Below are 26,180 nucleotides of genomic sequence, written 5' to 3' on the forward strand. Positions count from 1 at the left end.
TCTCCCGTATCATTAATATTAGTTACCTCAGGGGACAAGGGAAAGCTTATTAACTTCCTCTTTATACATCTTTTATTGTTTGGTTCGTTTTAAGAAGCATGTTTTACTTTTTTAATTAAAAAATCTAATAAAGTAGGAAATGAATAAATAATAGTAATAAAAAATATCTTCAGGGCACTGAGCTTTGTTTCAGTCTTCCCAGTAGCCTATGCAGTTAAAAATGAAAGTGATGTTTCAGGTGTGGACTGCCCAGCAGGATGCTGAACTTCTTGCTGTAGCCTAAGATGATATTAACTTTTCTGGCAGCAGCACTCTATTATTGGGGGTTTCTGTGTTTATAGACCATTAACACCTCAAAGTCTTCCCTACATCGGCTACTCTCGGCACCCTCTGCCTTTGATAATCATTTTGGACCAAGTTTAGTCCTTTATGCTCCTTCTGTTAGATTTCATCTTGTTACTGTGGAAATCAGTATTTAACATAGGTAAGAACTGGCCTTGGATTCAGGCCATCTGGTTATAGATCCGAACTACTACTAACTAACGTGGAAACTTGGACAAGCAGCTTGTCTCTGCAATCCTCAATTTTCTCATCTGTAGAACAGCAATAATCATAAAATTGTGAGGCTTCAATGAGATGCCATATGTCAGAACACTTACTAAGTACCTGCTGAAATAGTGAGAACATGGTAAATATTAGCTGTTACTGCTAATGCATTAACCTCAGCTCGTCTGTCCCATCCATTGGCATGTTAATGAGATAATTTTGGATGTCAAATCTTCCTTTAACTACATTTACCTCCCTCCCTACCATTAATAAGTCAATCTTCTAGACATTCCTCACCAGATTCCCAATCAGTCTCTGTCTTATTCCACAGGTCCCTTCACTGATGTTGTCACCACCAATCTAAAGCTTGGCAACCCGACAGACCGAAATGTGTGTTTTAAAGTGAAGACCACAGCACCGCGCAGGTACTGTGTGAGGCCCAACAGTGGGATCATCGATGCAGGGGCCTCAATTAATGTATCTGGTAAGTCCTGAGACTGCAGCCCAAGACGGGGGGCTCAAAAAGCCCCTAGAACCAGGGGGTTTTGTTAGAGTTTGTATTTGCAGCATAGCAAAATAAGATGATAGACTTCTCTCCAACCCCCATCCTCCACCCCCTGATTAAAAAATCTTAGTGGGTCCCACTCACATCTTTTCCCCCATAATTAATGTCTCTTTGTTTTAATGCTTTCAGCCTTTGCGCCTCAATAGTTAGAGCAAAATTAAAGTGGTAACTTTAGACTTCACTTCAGAATGAGTTTGGTTTTCACTCCCTTGAAATTAAATCTGCCCTTTGGCAATAAATAAAAAAGGGCTAAACAAACTTAATTTTACTTTGTGGGAGAAAGCTAAATGGAGTTATTTTCTTATTTAAACTAAATGATTTCTGACATTAAGCTCATGTCATTTCCAATGATTGGTCATTGCACTTTACTGATTGTGAAATGCTAAGGGAGATGAGGGCTGAGGAAATTGGAATATATTCAAGGGTGTCAGTTTGGTGCATGTCTGATGGCTTTTCCCCCCTTCTGTCTGAGAGTGCATATATTTTCCAAAGTCCAACTTTTGAAAAGATGCTGGTAAAGTGCCCAAATTGAGAATTGGATTTCAGAATTAAGGAGATGTAAGTGATGGGTTGGAGTTTAAATGTATTTTAGAAATGGAATAAACTTTTAGCTCATTAGAACTTCTGGAGCCAAGGGGGAGCTATGGGGGAGTGTGTGTTTACCCTTTAAATAGCAGGCGGCCCAGTGTCACAGAGGCTTCTGCAGCAGTAGGACCTACTACTCATTTGAAATGAGTACGTGTCTGGCTTTTCTTTTCACGGTAGATTTTGATTGTGATACATTTGACTATTCATTTGACACCTGAAGGAAAATGATTCACCTTTTTGGAAAGATATAAGGTGTTTCATTATCTGATCATTTCTGCAAACTCTTACTCCCTGCATCAGTTGGTCTCTCTCATTATGGTGCACCTGCTCCAGCTCTTTCCCCGTGCTTCTCTCTGAGGCTGCAAGGCCTGATCTGGACTCTCGAATCAGGTTGTTATCCAGAAGAAGCCAGGAGGGCGGAAGCCAGCATTGATTGAGGGGCTCCTGTGTGCTGGAGCTGCACATGTACTATCTCGTGTCATTCTGCTGTCTGCCCTGGGAGACATGCGTTGTTACCTCCATTTTACGTAGGAGACTAGTGGTCATAGGGTCACGAAGCTAGCAAGTGACAGAGCCAAGATGTGGATCATTTTTTCTGGCTCTGAGGCCCATGCTCTTTCTGCAGCATACTGGAGGAAGGAAAGGACCTGGGATGTTGGTATTTATGTATTTTCTGGATCCACATGCTTTAAGTTTCCCTGATATCAAGAGGAGCTGAAATCTTTCATTCCCCTCTTTTACCCACTTCCCCACCCCTCGATTTCCTTGTCCACATCAAAGTTGAGCAAAGTTGTGAGTAGATGAAAATTATGAATTTTCACAGTAAATACAGAGGAAGCAGCATGATTTTCTGAATAAAATAATCTCAGTAGGTATTGTACAATGTAGGTGTGCTTTCTGATGTTAAGTGTAAACATGTGTGTGTTTATGTGTATCTCTGTCTCTCTTTTAGAAAGATCCATTCCTCCACTGTCATAGGAATTTTTTTAAAGTAATAATTAACTGCACATTTGTTTTGATTTATGATTACTTAAGGAAGACCAAGATTTTGTGGTTGTGGCCTTCCATTTTGCAGATAAAAGAGGAAGGGTCCTGTGAGTGGTTTAGTGGCAGAGCTGATATTTGGAGCTGAGTCTTGGCTCCTGATCCAGTGTTCTTTCTAGGGTGCTAACCTGCCTCACAGTCTTAGGGGATGGCCCCACTCATAAATGAATATAAAATGTTCAGTTCCATTGTTCTCAAGATCTAGTGTATTTGGCAGAAAAGCAGTTGAATAAAAAAATGTCCAGGTGTCTGCAGGCTTTGCTCCTAGGTGAAACAACATTATATTTGCATATGAGAAAGGGCTTCTTTGTTTTTATTTGATATTTAATCAGTGCTTGAGGGGAACCTGAGTGAAGCCAGATGTCATTGCATTCCCAGGACAGCCTCACAAGTCAGCAAAGAAGGCTGGCCCCTGTGCTGCAGTAGTATGTGCTGAGGGGCCACTGCATCATTTATTAGACATGGATACCTTGGAACAGAAAGCACTGCTCTTTTGCAGGGGTCCTCTTAAAATGCAGCTACACAGTGACACCTTGATAAGTCAGTAGAGCTCCCAGGTTCCTCTGGGAGAGAGGATATCCCCAGGAGTTGGAGGATAACGGGACAGGTAGCGCATATTATCCAAAGGCCTGTCTTCCCTTCTCCCCAGGGGCACACACGGCCAAGCTTGGTTTTACCAACTCTGTTCAAAGATCAATGGATTTGAGGTTAGGAAACCTGAGCAGGAAGCCCACCTCTGCTGTTTAACCAGTTGGCTGTTCTATTAACCTGTCTAGATTCTAGTTTTCTCGTTTATAAAATGAGGAGAATAGTTCTCTGCCTCACAGAATATTTACAAATACTATGTAACTGAAAGTGTGGTGCAAGAGTGAGATTGCATCATTCTTCCACTAGCTTTGACAAAAACTGGGTAGATGGATTGTTTAATATTCGAAGGTGGATGTATAATATTTGAATTCCCTTTTTGGAAATAAATTAATCCCACATTTTAATTTATGAGCCCTTCCTAATTTTGAGAAGAAATCAGAGTTTTTCTTCTTTCTATGATGTCCTTTTGTTTTATAGTGAAAAGCTGCTAGTAAATTTTCAAATATAATCTATAAAAAGGTGGCCAATCAAATCAACTTAAAATACTACCAGCATTGGCCTACTTGCCACCCATAGTGTCAGCATACCTGAAAAGGACATGCCTAGTGTGCTTCTCCTATTTCTGAAAACCCTTGGGATGCGCTAGCTATTAGGGAAGGTTATAAATCATTCTTTTAAAGAGAGAGAGGTGGGGAGGCAGGGAAGGAAAACGAGAAGGGGGAGGAGAGAGGGAGGGTGATGGTGATGATGATACCCACCTGTGGAGCTGCCGAAGTTTTGAACGCACAAAGGTCCAGGTTGTGACAGGGAGAGCCAAATATATTTCAGACATACCCTGTGAAGCTCTTCTCATCTTTCAGATTAACCTGATATTCAAGGGACCTTACATTATGCTTCAAAAGTTCAGTCTCTGACCTTTCTTCTTCAGAACATGACAAATCACTTATCAGGTTCTTTGCTAAACTCAGGTGGTAAAGTATCAGTTGGACACAGGCATAACCCAAACTTCTTGTGTCAGTGGATTATGATGTGTGGACTTTGCCAAATTGCTTTGGGATCTGGTCCCTTTGACCTATAATTTGAGTACTTTTCTTTGTCCTTTACATAGGTGTTCATCTCACCTCATTGTAGCCCTTTCTGGCATCTGTGCCTATTGGATGAAGCAATGTGGTAGGTGAAGGGGATACAGGGAGCTTTTTGTTTGCATTAATTGACCCAAAATGCCATGGTTTTGGCCCCTGCCCCTTGATACATACTATATACTAGAGATGGTTTTGAATTATTCAAATCTGGACCTCAGCAAAATAGGCACACTTAAATGGAGACTGGAGAAGAGGAGATTAGATTTTTTTTTTCCTCCTAAGATTTGAAATGCAAGGAAAATAGAACTTTTTGAATTAATGAATTGTTTGAGGTAGTGAGGGATCTCCCCATTTGTTCTAGCTTTGCAGAATTAAATCTATTTTCTGAACTGTATGGTGGGAAAATATTTTTAAGGTAGATAATTTCTGAAAATGTCTTTGTGGTAAGCTGTTAGTGGTTGTGGATTTTTTTTTTTAATACTGCAGTTTAATAATGAGGGAGTTTTCCATTAATATTCCAAACCATGTTTGCCAGCGGATACAGCAGGTGAAGTGGTAAAATTATGGGCCCATCAAAAATACTTACGCTTCCTGTAATATGATATTAAGTTTAATATTTTTATAACCTTCACTGAATTCTAATTTCACTAAAGTAGCAAGCACGCTTCCATTTGCAGTTCAATTATGCACATTGGTTGCCTGTGTACCAAGCAAATTAGAAATGCAAAATATCTGTGGGGGGGGTGCTGGAAAGAGTCATTAAAGATACCAATATTTAGGTACAGATACACTTTACTAAGTGTACCCTGGGAATTGAAAATGGATTAAAGACAAACAAACACAAATCTCCCAGTGTCTGAATCTGTATTTTAAATTAGAATTCAAAGAATTAAGGAGCAGTATTCATTCCTGACATATAGCTCTTTTCAGCATTCTTCTCAATCACGTTTAATGCATACAGTTCGTCCAGTAAAATCCTGAGGACAGAGAATGAATATCAGCAACTCTTCTTAGATGGAAACATTGGTCAATTAATGTAATTGGGTAGTATTGCAATTGATAATTAATCCTTCTAAGATTTTGCTGACTCAGTTTAATGTAGCTGTTTGGTGGCCCTGGACCAGCTGCGCTTGGGTGCCACTTTCTGGTGATTAGCACCAGAATGCAAGTGCACAGAGCCCTTAGATAAAGAAGCCAGGCATTTATCCATCACGTGCTGATAGTGGAAGCTGCAGTTCGGAGTTTGGGCCTCTTAACAGCAACATTCTTCTTTGTTTGATCGTTTGCTTGGGAAGTCTCTGATAAGCGAAACCTTCTTATAAATGGTTTCCATGAACCGGGCTTATTACTCTCAGATAAGAACAACTCACATTCATGCTTAAAAGATGTCTTTAATCTTTTTCACTGGACAAGATTCTGGTAAAAAAAAAAAAAAAAAATTACCAACAAAATTTCAGCTTAATTATGCTTTTAAAGGTTTTTTAAAGTTTATTGTAATATTTAGGTTCCTGTGCTTTACTTTTTATGATAACAATTCTTTCTTTTCAAACATCACAATGAAGAGAACTTATCAAGTACATTCAGTACACCTCACTTAGTTGAAGGTAGCTTGAGCTCCCCACAACACGGCTGAGAAGCAAAAAGCAAAGTTTTAGAGCAGCCAGAAGGGGATGTTCTTTTCTCTCACTACAGTTCCTTGCATACTTACACGTTTGAGGACTCTCCAGCCTTGAATATGGTCCTGTTTACTCCCACTTTACACTTAACTGTTAACCCTGTTCTGGTTTCCAGCTCATCACAGCCGGAAGGAAGGGAAAGGACTGCAGAGGCGGCCCCATTGAAAGTGGCAGGTGTGACAGTACAGATCAGACAGTGGTGGGCTGGGCAAGAACACTCCAGAGAACAGGTGCGGGGAGTGTCCAGAAACAACAGTGGGGATATGGGTCTGTGTAAACCCTGGGCGGACTGTTCACCACGTTTCAGGCACTGAATCTCAAGAGACGTGGCTTATAGGGCTCCCCAAGTTAGTGCCTAATGGGGGTTCTGTGTCACAACTTGAGAGTAATCAGAAGAGGCTACTGCTATAACATTACTGAGTGTTATAGCAGTCGGGAAAGTGTGTTAGAGTTTTTAAAAAGATTTATATTAAAAAAGGTATTTATAAAAGAGAATGAGTGAGCCTTGCTATTTGGCCAATGCCTATATATAGTACACCTCATCTTCCATTGATACTGCAGAAAGGAGACCTCACTGTCAGTACATTTGTACTAGTCTCTACCAAGTAAAGTAATGACACTATGGGGAGTTTGTTATCTAAGACAGACTACACAAACTGGAAAGTCCTATACTGAATACAAAGACAATTCAGTGTTAACTTACTTATAAACAGATAAAATTAATTATTTACTCAATAGACTCATAGTTCCATCCATGGGTCCCTGAATACGCAGAGGTCCAGGAAGGTAGTCATGATTTCAACATTTTGATAATCCTAAAGGAAATAATAAGTTTACTCATACTCTAAAATGTCAAGATTCTTTGCTTTAGGCTAGAATTATCCCACCTCATTGTGGTAACACTGGTTGTCTTTGGCTGATCTGGAGCTCTGGTTGGCATTTATTTATGTATGCCTTTAATTAGTTTCGAAATAGAGCACAACTTCACTGTGACACCATGAGTGCACTGTGGTGGAGGACAGCTTTTTGCCACGTGGGCTGTGTGAGAGCAGGCAGACCTGGAGTTGGAGGAAGCCACCTTGAGAAGCTGGGAAGCACTGTCTTGGCCACGTGGAGGGGGCAGCTATGGGAAGTGGGACAGAAGAGAAGCCAGTTTGTGAGAGTTAGGGAGGATTCTTTGTTTTGACTTCCCCAAGGAGATTTCTAGAGGGAGCATGATTCAGGAGTGCTCTGAATGTTGGAAGGGAAGAAGGTGTAAACTCCTCAACTAATGAAAACATGCAAATTAGCACCCAGAATTTGAGCTTTCAAAACATTAAGTCCTGGTCTCGGTCTAATTGGGGAGAAAAGGCAAACATGTAGGAAGAAGCTCAGGAGTCTCAGTATTGACAATGTCTCCCAGTAGAGTAAGGCACTGCGGTAGGATCTAGGGTGTGCCATGGCATTGGTTCCCGCAGGAGTTGCAGCGTGATGAAGTACATACAGTACAGCACAGTTCCCTGCACGTGGGCCCGGGGCCAGCAGCATCAGCGGCACCTCAGACCTGTTAGAAATGTGAGTTCTCAGTCCCAACCCAGCCCTGCTAACTCAGAAACTCTGGAGGTGGTGTCTGTCTAGCAGTCTGTGTTTTAGTAAGCATTCCAGGTGATTCTGATAAATGCTGAAGCTTGGGAACTTCTCCTCACAGAGTTCTATTAGTGGATTAAGCCCTGGAAGATGTGGTATAGTGGGATGTGAGTAGGGGAGGGGAGAATCAGAAAGAACGTGCCAGGTAGGGCCGACGTGGTACGAGGAGGCTTTAGTGATGACGAGAATATCCCTGGGTATAAGAATGTAGGGATGGATGCGCGGCCTGAGCAGTGTGCACACCTGTTGGTCCAGCAGGGAGGCCTGTCGTTGGGAGATAGCAGCAAATCTGAGGAGGACCAGAGTGTGAAGAGCTGAACTGATTGTCTCCTACACGGGAAATGGTTGTTTTTTTAATAGGTCTTTGATATGAGGATTTGCTGTGAATAGGGTGTTGGGGGAGATTATATTTCTGGGGCTATGCAGGGTAATTTGGATGAGAAAGAAACTAGGAGCATGTCAGAAAATCTCCTAGTTGGCAGAAATCTATAAGTGAGTCACTGGGGACTGAGCTGAGATTGTGGGCTTGTAAAATGTGGAGAGAGACGGTTTTGAAGATAAAATTCTGAGATTAAAAAAAAAGGAAGCATGTGCTATGGTGCTTGTTAGACTTTTATTCATTTGCTCTGTTACCGTTATAATGCAGATGAAAATGATCTGTGACTTGCTTGAGTTCTCAGAAGCAGCATTTATGCTGTATTTAATCAAGTCATCATTTCTCTAAGGAGTGTGTATGTTTTAAGTAGCATATAGATTGCATTTCTTCTCTATTGAAAAAAGTCTGATCTTATTGATCCAATGTTTTATGACTCCAGAGGCCCTTTCTTCACAGGATCCCACGTTTGCAATCTGTAATACAACAGGCATTGTATCACAAAGTGTTAATGTGGCTGAGTAGTGACCCTGTCTCCAGGCCGTCTCCTGGTAACAAGGCTCTTTTTAATGTAGTATCAGCAGATACATTTTAGAAGTAGGATAGATGGTTCAGTTAAGAGGGTTTTATCATCAGTGTCTCTGGTATTCAAGTGAAATAAATTAAGTTAATGGGAAGCTCTTTTATAGCCTGTCATGGAAAAAAGTACATAATTTCTGTCACAATTTGCATGTATGGAGCTGAAAGAACAAACGATTAGCAACATTTATTCTATCATGTTCTCGTAAAGTTCCAGCTAGTAGGGTATAGCAAATTGAGTCTGACATGAGATGATAGTAGCAAGAAATAAAATTTTTGATGTGAGTTAGGGGCCCTGATACCGAGTTGCTCTGACTGTCTGTGACGTTTCACAACGTCTAGGTGGCCACCTGACCTCCTCACTCTGGCTTGCCGATTTGGGAGCCCGCAAGCCAAGGAGAGCCGGTGGGTAGCAAACACCTTCTCTGCTTGCTGCTCCAGTTGGGAGGAGAGTTGTACTTGGGGAAGGGCCAAATGTCCACCTTACACCCAGAGCTTCCTGAAAGTTCACAAGCTTCAGGCCACAGGTTTATTCCCAGTTGAAAGGCTTCCATTCGCCATCCTCACCCGTGCCTCTCGGCATCTGTGTTTCTGTCTCGAGGATCCTCTGCTTTGGGGAGGGCTGTTTGACCTGCTGCCTCAGGCCCTCTCCAGTATTCCCTTAAAGTGAGTCCTTGGTAACCACCAGTACCTACTGTTTTGTGTGCTTGCATTCCTGTTTACGTCTTCTCCCCTGCCCTGTTAAATGGTCTTTCCAGATCTACACTGTGGTGACTTGGCAGGGATGTCGTAGGCCGGGAGTTGTGCTGGTGACAACTGTAAGGTCCCCAGTGAGGTGGCAGGGGAATCAAAGATAGCACTCTTCTGCAGAGGTAGAGCAAGCAGTTGCAAAGTCATTTGATTAGAGGAGCACAAGGAACCCCAGTGCCTTCCATAAGGGACGGGTGTACGTGTACACATGCTTCTGTTTCCACCGGAGAGCCTGGTACATCCTGAAAACCCGAGGCTTGGTTGTGTAAAGCTCCTTTCTCTTTTTAAACAGCAGATTCTCCCAAAAGGGGTACTACACAAAGCCACCAGTGTGTTCACTTAAATTACTTAATCAGACCGTTTTCCTCCTGGAGGGCACTATGAGGCAGCTTGGTGTAGAATAATGGTCCTTAAAGCTTTTGATCTCAGGACCCCTTTTCATTGTTGAAAATTGAAGACCCAGATGAGCGCAGTAGCATTTGTCAGTAGTTCCGGCCACTCCAGAAACTGCAGCAGGAGGATTGATTAAGGAGTTCGAGCACAGCCTGGGCAATATAGCATTACCCCATCTCTTAAAAAAATAGACCCCAAAATCTTTTTATTTGTAGGTTGTGTTGATATTTATCATATTAAAAATTGAACTGAAAAATTAAAAAATTATTAATTCATTTAAGAATAACAAATCACAGTATTAGAGTAACATTTTTCATGAAAAATAACTATTTTCAAAAAAATCAGTGAGAAGACTGACATTATTTGACAATTTTTGCAAATTTCTTTAATGTCTGTTTTAATAAAAGACAGCTGAACTCTCATGTCTGCTTTTGCATTCAGTCTGTTATGATGTGTTCTTTTGGTGAACATATGTAAAGAAAATGTGCTTTCATCACAGATATGTAGTCGGAAAAGAGAAGTGTATATCTCATAGACTTTGCAGGTAATTCTGGACATTCTTCCTTGATACTACACCAAAACTTGACAGGTGTGCTTTCTTAAAATGTTATTAGTGTGGAGTGGAATCTGAAACCATGTCTGTGAGCTTTTTGAACTTTGTTTCACCAAAATATATCAGTCTCTCTTGCACTTTCAATGGATTTTGTAATATCATGCATGGATTGTTTGGACAGTCTTAGTTGAGTTACACAGGTTTTTCAAATGTTGACACATTTCATCGTATAATATCAAAAAATTATATTCATTACTATTCCCACTGAGAAGTCTTTGGGAAACTATGAAGCTCTTGGTATCAGATGTAATAGTTTCCCACAATTACAATTTTTCCTTGAAAGCCTGGATTTTGTCATTGGCAACAACCACTACAAGTTGTGTTCCTTGAAGTTACAGGCTTCATTCATTTTTAAGAAAATATATGCCATATCCCCAGTTCTGAATAACCAGAGTTTATCTGTTAGTTGTTTGTTCAGGTAAAAATGGTATTCCATGCAAAAGTTCAGTTCACGGTTCAAACCACTAAGGCACCTCTATTGCTTTTGCACCATCAATGCAAGTGTCAGCATGGTGGAAAAGGCATACAATGTCTCGGTATTACAATGAAGGTTTTTTTGTTTTGTCTTTTTGAGACAGCGCCTTGCTCTGTTGCTCAGGCTCGAGTGCAGTGGCATGATCATAGGTCACTGTAACCTCAAACTCCTGGGCTCAAGTGATCCTTCCACCTCAGCCTCCTGAGTAGCCAGGACTATAGGCATGTGCCGCTATGACCGATAATTAATTAATTTTTTGTGTATGTGTGTGTGGAGACAGGGGCTTGCTATGTTGCCCAAGTTGGTCTCAAACTCCGGGCCTCAGGCAATCCTCCCACCTCAGCCTCCCAAAGTGCTGGGATTACAGGCGTGAGCCACCATACCTGGCCATGACCATAGTTTTGACTTCATGGAATCAGCCCATGGGGGACTCTTGGGGGTCTTTGGATCCCGCTTGAGAATCTGTGCTATGTAAGGCTGACTCTAGAGTCAAAGCCAGGTTGGAGCATTGGCATTGTTGCTTAATATGCTGGCCATGGGACCCAAGTGAGGCCACTTAGCCTCTCTAAGCCCTTGTCTTTTTATCTAGAAAATGGAGACATGAGCTTCTTTGATGGATTGTTGTGAGGATTAAATGGGAGAACTGAGGGAGTGTGCCTTCTGTGGTACCTGGTATGGAGTAGGCACTAATAAAGGTTGTTTCCTTTCTTTCCTTCTTGGGGCTTTGTGAAGGTACTAGGGATGGGGAAGGTGGAGGTGGTGGAGAGATGAAGAGGAAGGGCCTGTTTGGCCTTGCGGTGTGCTAGAACCCAGGCAGAGCTCTGGCAGGGTGCTCTTGGTGGCTCCGTCCTTTGCACTGACTCTGAGAAGGTGGAGAAGACAGGGAGCGAAGGCCGAGCTTCCTGCAGCCGCTCATCTGGGGTGTGCTCTGTTCTCTGGACCCATCAGTTTCGTGTTTCATCCAAAGTGCTGGCTTCTCTAAAAACAAGCATGGTCTTCAGATTGCTGTCACCTGAGCATCAGGGCTCTTTACAAATAACCCTCGTTCATCTTCAGAGCTCTCCAGAGCAGCAGACAAGGAACAGAGCAGCAGTATGCACATGACCACACTAGGTCCACATCAGCTCTCACGACTGGGGCCACAGTAGGCTTTTCCTGCACGTGAAGTTATGTTTCAGGGAACTTAATTAGATTTGTGGTTTAGCCAAAGCCTTGTATTACTAGCAGATAACATACTTTAAAGCAGCTGTCATTTAACAGGAGTAGGCCCTCATCTGCTCCAGGAAGTGGGCTGAAGGAAGCCAGCCGGAGTGGACAGGCACCTCCCTCAGTGCAGTGGGTGGGACTCACCCACAGTCTCCTGTGCGATTCCTCTCCATTCTGAGGGACAAGGGCGGGGGCTGTAAGCTGGTGGTGTTTTTTTCCCTTCTATGTGAATGTCCTGGTTGTGAATATTTTCTAGCATTCTACTGGCAAAATTGTATTTCAAGCATTACCTTGATTAGCTATATGGGAAATGGGGTGGAGAGAAGCTAAAACAGTTTCTTAAACGTTCTTAAACATCTTAGATTATTTTAGTTCCTGAAAAGACCATTTGGATATGTTTTCTTCAGCAAAACAGGCATATGGTGTTTTACACAGTTTACTGATTCCGTAAGGCCTGTCGTAGACATTTGTGGTAGGTTTGTGGGAGTGAAAGTTGTCAGTGGACTAGGAATCAGAAGACAGGCCCTTCTCCCAGCTGTGACACTACATGCTGTCTGACCTTGGGCAAGTCCCCAACATTCCTGGACCTTAGGTTGGTGACTTGCAAAATGGAGAAGGTGTTGGTCACTTCTTGCTTATGTCACCAGGGGTGTCCTGAGGGTCAGATGAGAGAATGCTGGTAAGCTGCTTTACAACCTAAGTGCAGGTATTGGCTTAACAAATGGCACTGATGACCAAGCTCTGACCCTCCTAATGAAATATTTTCTTTCTCAGTGATGTTACAGCCTTTCGATTATGATCCCAATGAGAAAAGTAAACACAAGTTTATGGTTCAGTCTATGTTTGCTCCATCTGACACTTCTGATATGGAAGCAGTAGTAAGTACTGAATGCTTCTTATTTTTTTCAGTAATAATCATTTAAAAAACTGATTAGGTATAGAATTGTGGGTGCATGCATTTCAAAATATGTTAAAATTGTTTAAAAGGGAATGATGTTTTCAAGGACGTTTGTACTTTGACTACCTTTATGGTTTTTCTAAAACTTCGATGAATAATCTTAACATCTTATATAACGTCCTAGAATAGTATTCTTTTCTGACTTTTATAAACTCCATTTGCTTAGTAGTTTCTTGCTCTGATAGATTTTATCTTGAATGGTTGGGAATCCCTCCCCCACCTCGCTCCCCACAGAAAAGGGTACTTTTCATCTTAGGGGCTATTTCTTACCTTGTCTTCCTGTCTCCCCACAAACCCCGAGGGATATGAGAGTGTTGATACTGAATGTCCTTCTTGACTTAGGCTTTTTTTTTTTTTTTTTTTGCTTGGTTCTAGTAAGCATGATTATTTGTTTTTCCCTAGATTCCTTTATTTTTCCCCCTCCTTAAATACATGTTTAACACTGTCTCTAATTTTGGTAAAATTAAGATGACTTCATTTTTATAAAATAAATAAGTGATATATTATTGATATTTCCGGACAAAAAGAGGATATAATGGAAATTCTGCCCCAAAGTAAGCTTTTTATACACTTGAATAAGTCCACAGACATTCTGGTGCTGTGCATCGAAATCCACAGACAAGCCTTACAAATGCACAGCGCTGCAGGGAGAGACTTGCTGGTCCGCACAGCTTGGGACAGGAGAACAGGGCTGCCTGGTACCTCTCTGCTGCCAGCTTGAGCAGCACACACAAGTCACCCAAGGCATGTCTGCCAATTTGAGTTAGCTGTCCCCACGCGATGCTGTGGCTTTGCTCTGTCCGAGTTTTATACCAAAGGCTGCTTCATGCCAAGCACCTCCCCCCCCCCCCGCCCCCCGTGTCCCTCATGTTGCCTCACAGCCTTTTTGTTTAGTTCTAGAAAAGTGTAACTGACCATCTCCACTGATGTTTCACTTTTAAGCAGGAAATGAAGGGAAGCCAGATATTTCTGAGTTTGAGAGAGAGCAGTGATCACAGGCCATCTTCTTTTCATAAGAACGATGATTGAGGCATTCATTACTTTCTCTTTTATCTTCTGGAACATGATGTGTCACTTCGTGTTAATTTGTGTGATCAAGGAAAGGTATGGCAGATGCAAAATATGGAATATCCAAGAGTATGTATGTTCTGTTTGGCTTTTGCCGCATGGTGTAGTGAAAAGAGCATGGCTTGGGTGTCTTGGTTTTGAAGTTGAGTTCTAGCTTTTACTAACGTTTACTAACAGTCCAGTCTCCGAGGCTTGTTTAGCAGTATAGGCCAGGCACTGCACACACGCTACAGGGCCGCTTCATTTCCTTGGATGATTATTTTTATAACAGTTTAAAACAATTTTTGTATAAAATGTACATCGTAGGAAGTTTTGGAAATACACAAATGACAAAAAATAAAACTCAAAGTGACCTGTGATTCTTTCATACTAGAGCTTAACCACTATTAATATTAATGGGAGCCTAGTGCTTTTTCTTTACTTTGAAATATTTTAATTTTAACATATAGAAAGTTGAAAAAAATAGCAGTGTCCACTTTCCCTATATTTACCATTTGTTAACATGTTGCCACATTTGCTTCTTTTCTATCATAAATTTTCTTTTTTGCTGAACCATTTGAATGTAAGATGCAGACTCTATGACACGTCCCTCCTAAATATTCCAGAACAAGGACAGTCTGTTATATAGCCACAATGCTATTAATTATAGCTGAGGAAATTAACACTAATTCAGCATTATTATTTAATAGACAAATTCATATTTATCATTTTCCAGTTGTTCCAAAAATGGCCTTTAGTTGTTCTTACTCTAGTAGAGGACCCCCAACCCTTTTTGTTGTTTAGAGTCAGACCAGTTGGCTTGTAGAATGTCCCATATTCTTGAGTTTTTCTGATTTCCTCTTGATTCAATTCACGTTAAGTATTTTTTGGCAAGAATATTCCATAGTTGATACCATGTGTGTATCACAGCAGGAGGCATTTCATGCCAGGTTGTCCTTCTATTTGTGACACTGTTTGATCACTTGGTTAAGATAATGCCTGCCAGCTGTCTCCAGTGTCAAAGCTCATTTGCCCCTGTGGCTAATAGGTAATCTGTGATACTCTGAGTCATCTGATACTTTGGGACTACGTGAACATCCTGCTCGCCCGCAGTCTTTCACCGGGTGGCTTCAGCACCCAGTGGTGATCCTTGCCTCATGTTCTTCTGACACACACACATGGGTGCGTGTGTGCAGAGGAGCAGACTTCGATATTGTTTATAGTTTCTTAACTTAATATTCTGGACTTTTCCCCCATGTAATTGAATGCTCTTCAGTATCATTTGAGTGGCAGCATGCTATTCCATTTAATGGATCTACCGTAGTTTATGTGGCAGTCCCCTAGTGTCAGATGTGTAGATTATTTCCCTTTTTTGGTTCTTGGTACCTATGTTGCGCTAGCTACCTCCTGCATAGTTTTGGGGAGGGCCAGGGAGGGGATCGCCTTCTTTTTCTGTGTTATATAACCTTGCTACTGTGCTGGTCTGTAATACTCAGAACACCTTGGAATTCCCATTTTCTGCTGCCAAAAGGAGTTATAAACCAGGAGTGCATCCTCCTAGAACATGGGATTTAGCTAGCAAGGTGCTCTCACCACAGACTGGAGGGCTAGGGGTGGGCCCCCAGGGCAGGGGCAGCCCAGGTGCAGCCACAGTGGCAGAGGAGGGCTAATGTGTTCTGGTAGGAGCTGGCAGAGCGGTTCTACTGTGAAACCACTCCCAGATAGTATGTGCTTATACTGCCGAAGAAAGGTGTACCCTGTAAAATAACTTTTATTTCCTTAAAAAAAGCCAGAGTTGCCTCTGGTCATCCACACGTGATTTAGAGAATCCTTTGCTCAGCAGTGGTGCCCTCTCCTCCACGTGCTTCCCACAGACCACCACACCGGGCACTGGCTGGCTTCGAGGCGGCAGGCAGCAGGGCTTCAGGGCTTGTGAATTGTAGTAAACATTCAGGAAAGCTAGTGTACTTAATCTTGTCATGTTAAAAATATCGAAATCTCAGCAGACTTAAGTTCTTTATTTGATATACATCAGAGCTTTCTCATTAAGAGTATTTTTCTGAAATTGTCAGTTTTAGGAAGAAAATTATTCTTCCAACAGCTTTATAATATCTTGATTATTAAATTTAAATTGTTTTAGTGGAAGGAGGCAAAGCCAGAAGACCTTATGGATTCAAAACTTAGATGTGTGTTTGAATTGCCAGCAGAAAACGATAAACCAGTAAGTATGTTTATAGTTAACAGTAATTGAATGTTGCAAGCTGATACTTATTTGCATACCATCTCCTGCAAAACCGAGATTTAAGTTGGCAAATTGTTTTCCTCCCTCTGGTGTCTGAAGAAAAAAAATAAGCCGAAGTCAACAAATAAGTGGGCCTTTATGAAATCAGCCTTTGAAAGACTTTCAGAAAGACAACTAATTGAACCAATTTTTCCCCTTGAAAAGTGCAACCCGATGGTTGTTTGAGATGTCATAAATCCCAAAGAGCTTGTTTGGCTTGGCAAAGTTATAGGTTGCTGTTAAACAGTGGGTGAGACTAAAACAGGGAATAATTTGCCCTTTATCATGGTGCTAGGTGGTAAGCTCTTAGGTTCTGTTGTTTTACAAAGTGCCCCTGTCAGCGCCACCTCTCCCTGGCCCCCCTAATCCCACCTACCTCTTCAACCAAAATCTGCTTTTCGATCAGGATTTCTTAACCTCAGCACTATTGACGTTTTGGGCTGGACAGTTCTTTGTAGTGGGGACTGTCCTGTGCACTGTAGGGTGTTGAGCAGCATCTAAGCACCTAGCCACTAGATACCAGTAGTACTCCCCAGTTATGACAACCAAAAATGTCTCCAGATACTGCCACATGTGTCCTAGAAGATGCTGTCTCCCTGCATTGAGAGTGACCTGACTCCTGTGCTGCCTGAAGGGGAGGGGAAGGAGACCCTTCCCCCAGGCTGTCAGCTCACTTTCTCTTTGTCTGAAGACAAGGGATATGCCTGTCATGGTCTTCACTTGTGACCAGTTGAAGGAGGGAGACTGTATCTGAAATGCTAATTTGGACCTCCCTTCAACCTAGTCAAAAAAATTTAAATTGTATTAAAAACACAAAGAATTTAAAACACACGCAGAATATAAACTACCCCGGCCATTAATAGCTAGAGTTGGGAAACAGAAATGCTCTGAAACAGTCTGTTAACATTATCCATAATGATCTGCAGGAATGCTGTTGATTCCTGTCAAAACTACATAGTTATTTTCTTTCTGCTCAATAATTGACCACTGTCATTATCATGTTTCTTTGGTGGATAGAGTCATTTTTGCCCCCTTCCCAGAGTATATTCTGTCATGGGAAGGTCAGTTTGGAAGTGGTGAGAACTGTATTCTGGCCCCAGCTCTGGGATAGGTTCTTCCCTCTCGGGGCCACACTCTTCTATTTTGTTTTATTTATTTTATTTTATTTTTTTTTTGAGACAGAGTCTCACTCTTTTTGCCCTGGCTAGAGTGCCGTGGCGTCAGCCTAGCTCACAGCAACCTCAGACTCCTGGGCGTTAAGCAATCCTTCTGCCTCAGCCTCCCAAGTAGCTGGGACTAGAGGCATGCGCCACCATGCCCGGCTAATTTTTTCTATATATTTTTAGTTGTCCAGATAATTTTTTTCTATTTTTTTTTTAGTAGAGACGGGGTCTCGCTCTTGGTCAGGCTGGTCTCGAACTCCTGAGCTCAAACGATCTGCCCGCCTCGGCCTCCCAGAGTGCTAGGATTACAGGCGTGAGCCACTGCGCCCGGCCTCACACTCTTCTTACTTGGAAAATGAAGGGCAGAGCCAGATGCCCTGGTCTTCAGTTTGCTACCTTGAACCCCCAGGCTAACGAGCCCTAGTCACTCATGCCCTGGCACATCTGAATGCTTCCGTGCCCTCCCCCTACTGACTGACTCTCATCCCCAGTAAATCTCAAGAGTGTGTCATAGCACAATCTTGGCAGGGGATGTGGGGGGAGTATGTGGCTTCCCCAAATTGAAACCTTAACAGACACTGAACTTGGTTCACCTTCATCCCAGTTTTCAAGTTCTAAGTTGATAAAATAAATTGCCCTCTATGCAATGTTCTCCCTGGCCTCCCTCCCCCACCCAGCCAGTCCTGGGGATGTTCAGATCTTCCTGGTGACAGTAATTTGTGGCTAATAATTCCTGAGCTTGCACAATTACAGTATGCTAATTTTTGCATGGCAGGAATTTGATAGTGCAATATGCACAGCCCTTTTTCTCTTTCTTTGAAGTATTAGTCTCAGCCGAACTTCATTATTTGCCCTTATCCATAATTTCTAGGGCCCAGTTGCTTTAGATTATTAAGATACTAGATAAAGTGATTCATTTTTAAAATAAATGTGACATTTTACAGTGTGGGTGAAATGCTACCACGTTTGGTGTTTGCTGAGAACTACTTTACTTTGCATAAAAAAGTCCTTTATTACATGGTTGGTGACACTTGGGCTTTCATTTATTTCTGAACAGCATGATGTAGAAATAAATAAAATTATATCCACAACTGCATCAAAGACAGAAACACCAACAGTGTCTAAGTCTCTGAGTTCTTCCTTGGATGACACTGAAGTTAAGAAGGTGATGGAAGAATGTAAGAGGCTTCAAAGTGAAGTTCAGAGGCTACGGGAGGAGAACAAGCAATTCAAGGTAACAGCAGTTTATTTTCTGATAATCTAGAACAGGGGCATTTTCCCTGGGATCTTGGGTGGGGAAGTTGATGAACCCCTGGATGGATTTCTATGGTTTTTTTGTTTGTTTGTTTTTGGTATTTGCTTATTTTTCCTCCCCAGAGAGAAATTTCCATAGCTTTCATCATTTTCTCAAATTAAGAATGACTGTCCCTTGAGCAGAGTTTTCTCAACTATTTAAATTCTTGTCGCCTTAAAAAACAAAACAAAAAAACCTCCCACGTCCATGAGTATAAATTGAAAATAAATTTTGAGACTAAAACAGCAGTGTTTTGTTTTTTGAGACAGATTTGCTCTCTCGCTCTGGGTAGATTGCAGTGGCATTATTGTAGCTCACAACAACTTCAAAGTCCTGGGTTTAAGTAATCCTACCTCAGCCTCCCAAGTAGCTGGAACTACAGGCACGCACCATGATGCCTGGCTAATTTTTCTATTTTTAGTAGAGACGGGGTCTCGCTTTTGCTCAGGCTGGTATCAGACTCCTGAGCTCAAGTGGTCCTCCCTCCTCGGCCTCCCAGAGTGCTGGGATTACAGGTGTGAGCCACCACGCCCCGGTCAGCAGTGGTTATTTTGAATATGCATTTTCAAACCCCACTCTATCCCCCACCATTCGTTTGAGTGAGAATCTCTTTAAGAGGGTAATGTACTCTGTTTTAACACACTTCTGGTTTTTTAAAGACTCTGAGTGGATCTGGGCAGTCATTGGCTTATCAAACTGTTGGTAAACCTATGTGGTGATAGGATTGGAAACAGGATGCTGTCACAGTAGATAGGAGATGGAGATTATAGAAGAGTCTCCAGCTCATCGATGAAGCATTTGTACTGGCCTTGGAGGGTGGGCTTGTGCTGGGTGGTGAAGGGAGGCTTGTGGTGTGGAAATGGCTGTATCTTAGGCTTCCATTTGCTGAACACCTCTAAGCCCCTTCCAACTTTAAAAGTATGAGTCTGTTTTAGCCATGGTATTGAGGAGAACATTCCCAAACATCACATTATAGAAAATTTGTTGCAGCTTAAATTTTCAGACCTATCTGTTCTCTTCATCTTGACCAGGCCACCCAAGCATGTAATAGGCTTTCACTCCTTAGCTGCCATCCCACCAGGCACACATAATAAATTCATGTACGTTGACTTTTCCTTCGTTTTTATTCTGACAATGAGGTAGATATAAGAGAACTGACGGAGTTTGGGAAATGGCATCATCCTCTTCCTTTGCAGTAATCTTGATTTGCCTCATTCAGTAACTTCTTTAGTATAGAGTAAATTATGAAGCTGACACTTTACTTTTTGGCTAAAAATCTGAGCTATGCCTGAAGCTTCTCCTTGAGTGTATTTCTCTTCAGAAACAGAGTTCTGTGCCGTTTAAAGTGATAAATAGATAGAAATAGCTTCTATATAAACCCAATAAAATAAATGCTGTAGTTTGCTGTGCCCTTTTTTTAAAAGTTAATCGAACAACGCCAGTCATTTATCACTGTGCAGTGATATTGGCCATGCCCCATGAGCAGAATATCTTTAAAATATTATCAGGCCACTCTTGACATTAGAAGATTGTTTATCCTGCTAAACACTGATTTCTTGTTTTGTGTTGGTTCAGGGTCTAGTATGTGCCCAGCACTGTGGATTCAATCGTGAGCAGTCCCTGCCCTTAAGGAGCTCCCTCTTGATGGCGTAGCAGGGAAAGACGTAGACACAAATAATTACAACCCAGTGTGATAAATGTCCCTTAGTGATAGCAACAAATCGCAGGGAAAGTCAGCTCCATGGGCTCATCTGCCTGTTGACTCCAGGACCTACTAGGTACTGCAGTAAATATAAATGAATTGAAAGAAAAGAGGGGAGAAAGTAGAGCTGGTGTGTGGAGTTCAGAGACAAGTCGATGGAGCAATTAGCAAGAGACCTGGCTGTAAAGATGAATCTGGGCCAGAATAGGAAAGGCTTGATGCATTGCCTTCTTCCGGAGTGTGGGCTTGCCTTGAGGGCATGGAAGTGGCATCATAGGTCTGCAGAGTGACTTGCAGGTTCTTAAGGCAGCGTGGGGCAATGAAGGCGGTGGCAGTGTCAGTGCCCCCTTACACATCCTTGTCGTTGGGGGAAAATGTGGTCAGTTACCTGTATATGTATGAAAAAGGATGTTGCTTCTTTAGTGAGGAATCCATGCATTTAGTAGAAAATACTTGAGATGATTATATCATTTTATCCAGCAGTCTGCATGTAACTCGTCAAAACCAACTATGTATAGAGCTGTGCATTTGAAAGCTTCCAGGTGGCCCACTTTGTAGATTCTTGTGATTTGTGTATTTGTACCTTGGGAAATGGCTATCACTCAAAAATCAATGACAGCTTGATTAGGGAAGCCTGTTCATTACAGGCAGTATTAGAGGCAGGAGGGACAGAAAATTTGGGATCGGATGAAGCGGAGCAGCTGGAAGACCAGGCCAGAAAGGTTGGGGTGCGAAGGTGTAAAGGGCCTGGTTGACCCTTTTAAAAGCTTTTTTCCTGTAAGTCTTGGGGAACCAAGAAGTGCCTGCTTAGATTTGTGTCATAGAAAGGTACCTAGCAGCTTTGCGTACCATGGATGAAAGGAAAGAGGGACCTCTGGCTACAGGCCAATCCCTTCCTCTGTAGGCTTCAATTTCTCCATTTGCAAAAGGAAGCTGGACCGTATCATATCATCCAAGCCTGGGTGTAAACGGCCCACCCTGTTGCGCTGTACAGTGGATTCACTTTTCTTTCTTGTGCCTTGGATCCTCTTTGAAATGTGCATTTGCTCCTGTAGGAGGAAGATGGACTTCGGAGGAGGAAGACAGTGCAGAGCAACAGCCCCATTTCAGTGTTGTCCGTGGCTGGGAAGGAGGAGGGCCTCAGCACCCGTCTGCTTGCGCTGGTGGTTTTGTTCTTCATTGTTGGTGTAATTATTGGGAAGATTGCCTTGTAGAGGCAGCATGCAAAGGATGGTAAATTGGATTGATGGATCCACCATATCATGGGATTTAAATTTATCATAACCATGTGTAAAGAAAAATTAATGTATGATGACATCTCACAGGTCTTGCCTTTAAATTACCCCTCCCTGCACACACACTACACACATACACACACGCACATATAATATAACAATCTTTTAGAAAGTTAAAAATGTATAGTAAATGATTGGGGGGAAAAGAATAATCTTTATTAATGATGAGGGAAACCATGATTAATGCCACAATGGCATATTGTAAATGTCATTTTAAACATGGGTGGGCCTTGGTACATGTCGCTGGATTACCTCTCTTAAAACAAGACACTCTTCCTCGCCTGTTGGTGCTGGCCTGTGGGGAGCTGGAGCCCAGCGCAGAGGGGAGCGCGGTCAGCTCCATGCAGTAGCCCCCCACGCTGCCCACACCCGCCCCAGGCCGCTTTTCCATGTCTTCAGTTCTGTCCAAGCCATCAGCTCCTTGGGAATGATGAACAGAGTCCGAAGCCAAAAAGAATTGCACTGTGGCAGCATCAGACGTGCTGAATGAGAGCCATGTGTTGACTGATTGACCCAATACTTTGGAAATAAACGTCAATGCTTTGTTCTCTTAAAGGGACCAAGCTAAATTCCTGTTGGTTCATGTAGTGAAATTGAACTGTAATTCAGAGATGTTTAATGCATATTTAACTTATTTAATGTATTTCATCTCATGTTTTCTTATTGTTACAAGATTACAGTGAATGCTATGTGCTCCCTAACGCCAGTGGGTGAAGCTGGCTTTGCTGTCGGAAGGCTGTGGGCTCCTCTGTCTCTGGAGGTTCTGGGCATGTGGAGCTGGGGTTTATTGGAATGTTGGAGAAGAGCGATCAGGAAGTGGTTTTCAGTGTCAATAAATAACAGCTATCATAGGGAGGGAATTCTTAGTAGTGACAGTCAACTCTAGGTTACCCTTTTTAATGGAGAAGAGTAGTCAGTCTTCTAGATTGTTCTTTCACCACCTCTCAACTACCATGCATACTTCTAGCACACAGGCCCAGGTTTGGTCCTGACCCCTCCTTGGGACCCTGGCTTGGAGTCAGGACGCTTAAATGAGGCTACAGAGGGCTAGGGGAGCAGGCACCAGCAGGTGGGAGTGGGAAATGGTGAGAGAGAGACTCCTCAGCTGATCCACCTAGTAGTAATTGAGAGTTTGACTGTGAATTAATTTTATGCCATAAAAGACCAATCCAATTCTGTTTGACTATGTAGCATCTTAAAAAGAAAAAAAAAGTACAATAAAGCCCCAAAATTAAGAGTTCTTTTGTCATTTTGTCACATTTGCTATATGGGGGGAATTATTTTATCATCTTTATTATTTTGCCATTGGAAGGTTGATTTTAAAATGAGCCTATATATATGCTTAATGATTTAACTACACACACGAGTGTGTGTGTGTGTGTGTGTGTGTGTGTATGTATGTATTTTGGAGGGGGGATTGGCTTTGATTGAGAGTACGAAAAATAAAACTGAAAATGCAAGCACCTGGTCACCTTTGGCCTTCCATTGCCTCGGCCTGCAGTAAAAAGCAGCCTCCCTTCTGGTCAGGGAACCATGCCACAGAGACTAGTGACAGCTGTGCTTGCACAGGTTTGAGAGGACAAGTCCATCAAAAGGAAAACAGTTCTAAGACACATACCTCAAGCCACACTGCTCCTGAGCCTGGCTTTGGCAACTGGGTCAAGGGCCTTGACACCGGTAAAGTGGAAGTCTGTGATTGGTCTGAGTAAGTAACTTCCCATCTTCATGAAAAGAAGTTGACTCTAAATCCCAGAGATCTAACCCGAACATCTATGGCGGGGACTGTGCTGAGCATGCGGACAGGGAGGCCATCCAATTATACATTCGTCTCCAGGACCTTTTCCGTGTGGCCCCAAGTACTTACGAAAGGGTGTGAAAGGACTGAGCTCTAAGGCACATGCCTTCTGCCACCTAGTTTTCTTAGTGGACTCACTTGCCAAGTATACAACCTGCAGTAAATTAGTCTTTTTGTAGCTCCCAGTCCCTCGTGGTCTTGAAAGGAGAGTAATTAGAGGTCCTCCAGCAGCGCCTTGGGGTGTACTACAGTCCCAGCATGCTAGAGCAAGGGTCTGTTTTTTCTTAAAGGATGTGGCTGTGTGTTCCGATAAAACAAAACAGCTTGTGGGATTTGGATTTCTATGACTGGGAAACTACTCTGTTTTAGGTCTTTGTAGGTGATTTGGGTTTTGTGTGTACCTAGGAAAAGGTGTGCAGCTTCTCAGAGGTTGTAGACATTTTGGTTGTAGCTAAAATTCAATTTTTTAAAATCGACTTGTTTCTTCCTTCTAACTAATCATCCTCTGAAGTCTCTTTCCCTCCTAGAGATTAGGATGTGGTGAACACATGTTCATTTGTGGGGCTTTTTGACTGAGTGGAACAAGGAAACTCCCCAGGGAGAGAAGTAAGGCATTGGTGGGATGGTTGTTATTTTCTAATCAGCCTGATTAGCAAAGAATGCACCAGAAAAAGAGCGTGTGTGTGAAGCAAGCAAGCACTGCTCCCTCAAGAGAACATGGAGGTGCACACACATTTTCAGTATCTTTTCTAGAATAAGAGAAGGCGAAAAAATGAGAGTAAAGCAAAGAGGAGGTGACTGTGAGGCTCTGTCACAATGGTCTATTCTGCCCTCAGGGGTTAAGAGTCAGATAGTTGGGAATAAACTGGCCAGGAAAGAGCAAGGATGCCGGCCAGGAAGGGAGACTGGTGGGTCGCAGGCAGGCTGTCCTTGCACCTGCTCCCAGGGGCCCCCCACTCCAGAGGGCTGCCCTGGCTTTAGAAATGCCCACCATAGTGCTCACAAATACAGAAGAGGTGGAAGGAATAACAAAGTCCCTTAAATTTTTATTGATTGAATTTTTAAATTGATAATTTAAGCTTTCTTGGCATGATGCAAAATACCACTTAAAGGCTGTATTATTTGTAGGTGTGAGGAACTGGCTTTAATTTTTTTCTCCTAGTTTGCATGTTTTCCCTCTCTAGTCTTATAAACTGCTGGCACCAGCAGTAATAAATACTGATAAAATCAAAATTGATTTTTACCAGTGGACAGTTTATGCCTAGAGAGACGGCTTATACCTACATAACACAGAAGGGGGAAAAATGAAGAACCTCCAGTGATCCGTGAAAACCTAAACGCTTTCAAACAAATCCCAGGAACAGAATTGCTATCGAAAGATATCAGTGCCCAGCTTGCAGGCTGTGTTGAGTCAGATATAACTGAATGCAATGAGAGTGCAGAGCTAAATAGCCTTTCAAATTAATTTGGAAACAAGCGTGTATGTGTGTGTGTGTGTGTGTGTGGCATATGTGCCATATGTTAAGTAGCTTGACAGCTTTCAAATGGTGCCTACATTTTTTGCATACACAAATCTTTGTAAACTCAGAAGCCATCCCAGAATTCAATACTATTTGTCGTTTTCAGCTCCTTCCCTAAAGAACTGGCCCATGTACACATTTCTGGCTATGGTTTGTGAATTCTTGGTTTAAAAAGATATATCAAGAGATAGGGGTCTTGGGCTTGCCTGTCACTTTGAACACCTGAATAACAATTTAACCTCCAAGACCTCCTCAGTGGCGAGGCCACTGCCTCCCCCTGCTGGAGATGGCAGTTCACCGAAGGGCGGCTGGCTGCGGTGTCCCCTGCCTCTCCTGTTGAGCCTGGAGGTGGAAGAGAACTAAGTAAAACTATGCAATTAATCAGAAGTCACCCCTCGTAGGAGACCTGTCTTAATTAAGCTTGGGCCGTGTCTGCTGTTGCTGGGGATGAGTGCTCTCAAAGGTGAGTGGGACTGGAACTGTATTTAGAAAGTCCCCAGAAAAGTGTCGATGCATGACTCCAGTTCATGGCACACAAACCACATGAGGCCGGCAATCACTCTTCCGGAACATGAAGTGCAGCTCTGAAGTCACGTGTCCTTTATGTGAATTGGGTCCCTCAGGGTTTCTGTGGCCCGGTTGGATTTGGGGAAGGGTTTTTACAGCGGAGCTGCTCTGAGAGGAGCCTTTTAGAGAAAGTTGCTATTGTTTCCATGCCACTCTCTACCCGTGCAAAGCATTTCCAATACGTTTGGTCATTGGACTTCAGTACAACTGTGACCTGGGGGTGATGGCTCTGTTTTTTACGCATAAGGGAATGAGGCTCCAAGAGGTTAAATTGGGCCGCTTTTTAGAACTACTAACCAGTCTCTGTGAAGGCCGCCAAGGCACTGTTTCAACCCCGAAAATCGCTCCAGGCAGCCGCGTGCACGGACGCGGCCTGGCCCCGGCGCCTCTGGCCGTCCGTGCGCCCCATCCGTATTTTCACGCTAAAGTAGGTGGACTCGGGACCGTCGTTCAG

The 26,180-nt window shown here is 42.7% G+C and overlaps 1 protein-coding gene across 1 annotated transcript in view; it reads left to right on the forward strand.

Moving 5' to 3' along the window:
• The window catches only part of VAPB (VAMP associated protein B and C), a 47,887-nt gene extending 24,806 nt beyond the window's left edge, over positions 1-23,081 (forward strand). Inside the window, exons 2-6 of the mRNA XM_069496601.1 lie at positions 878-1,030; positions 12,879-12,982; positions 16,250-16,330; positions 18,611-18,787; positions 21,605-23,081. Coding sequence (XP_069352702.1) covers positions 878-1,030; positions 12,879-12,982; positions 16,250-16,330; positions 18,611-18,787; positions 21,605-21,763 — 674 coding nt within the window. The 3' untranslated portion in view covers positions 21,764-23,081. The remainder of the gene's footprint in view (positions 1-877; positions 1,031-12,878; positions 12,983-16,249; positions 16,331-18,610; positions 18,788-21,604) is intronic.
• The last annotated feature ends 3,099 nt before the right edge of the window (positions 23,082-26,180 follow it).

This window comes from Eulemur rufifrons, chromosome 20 (genome assembly GCF_041146395.1).
Source record: "Eulemur rufifrons isolate Redbay chromosome 20, OSU_ERuf_1, whole genome shotgun sequence".
NCBI lineage: Eukaryota > Metazoa > Chordata > Mammalia > Primates > Lemuridae > Eulemur > Eulemur rufifrons.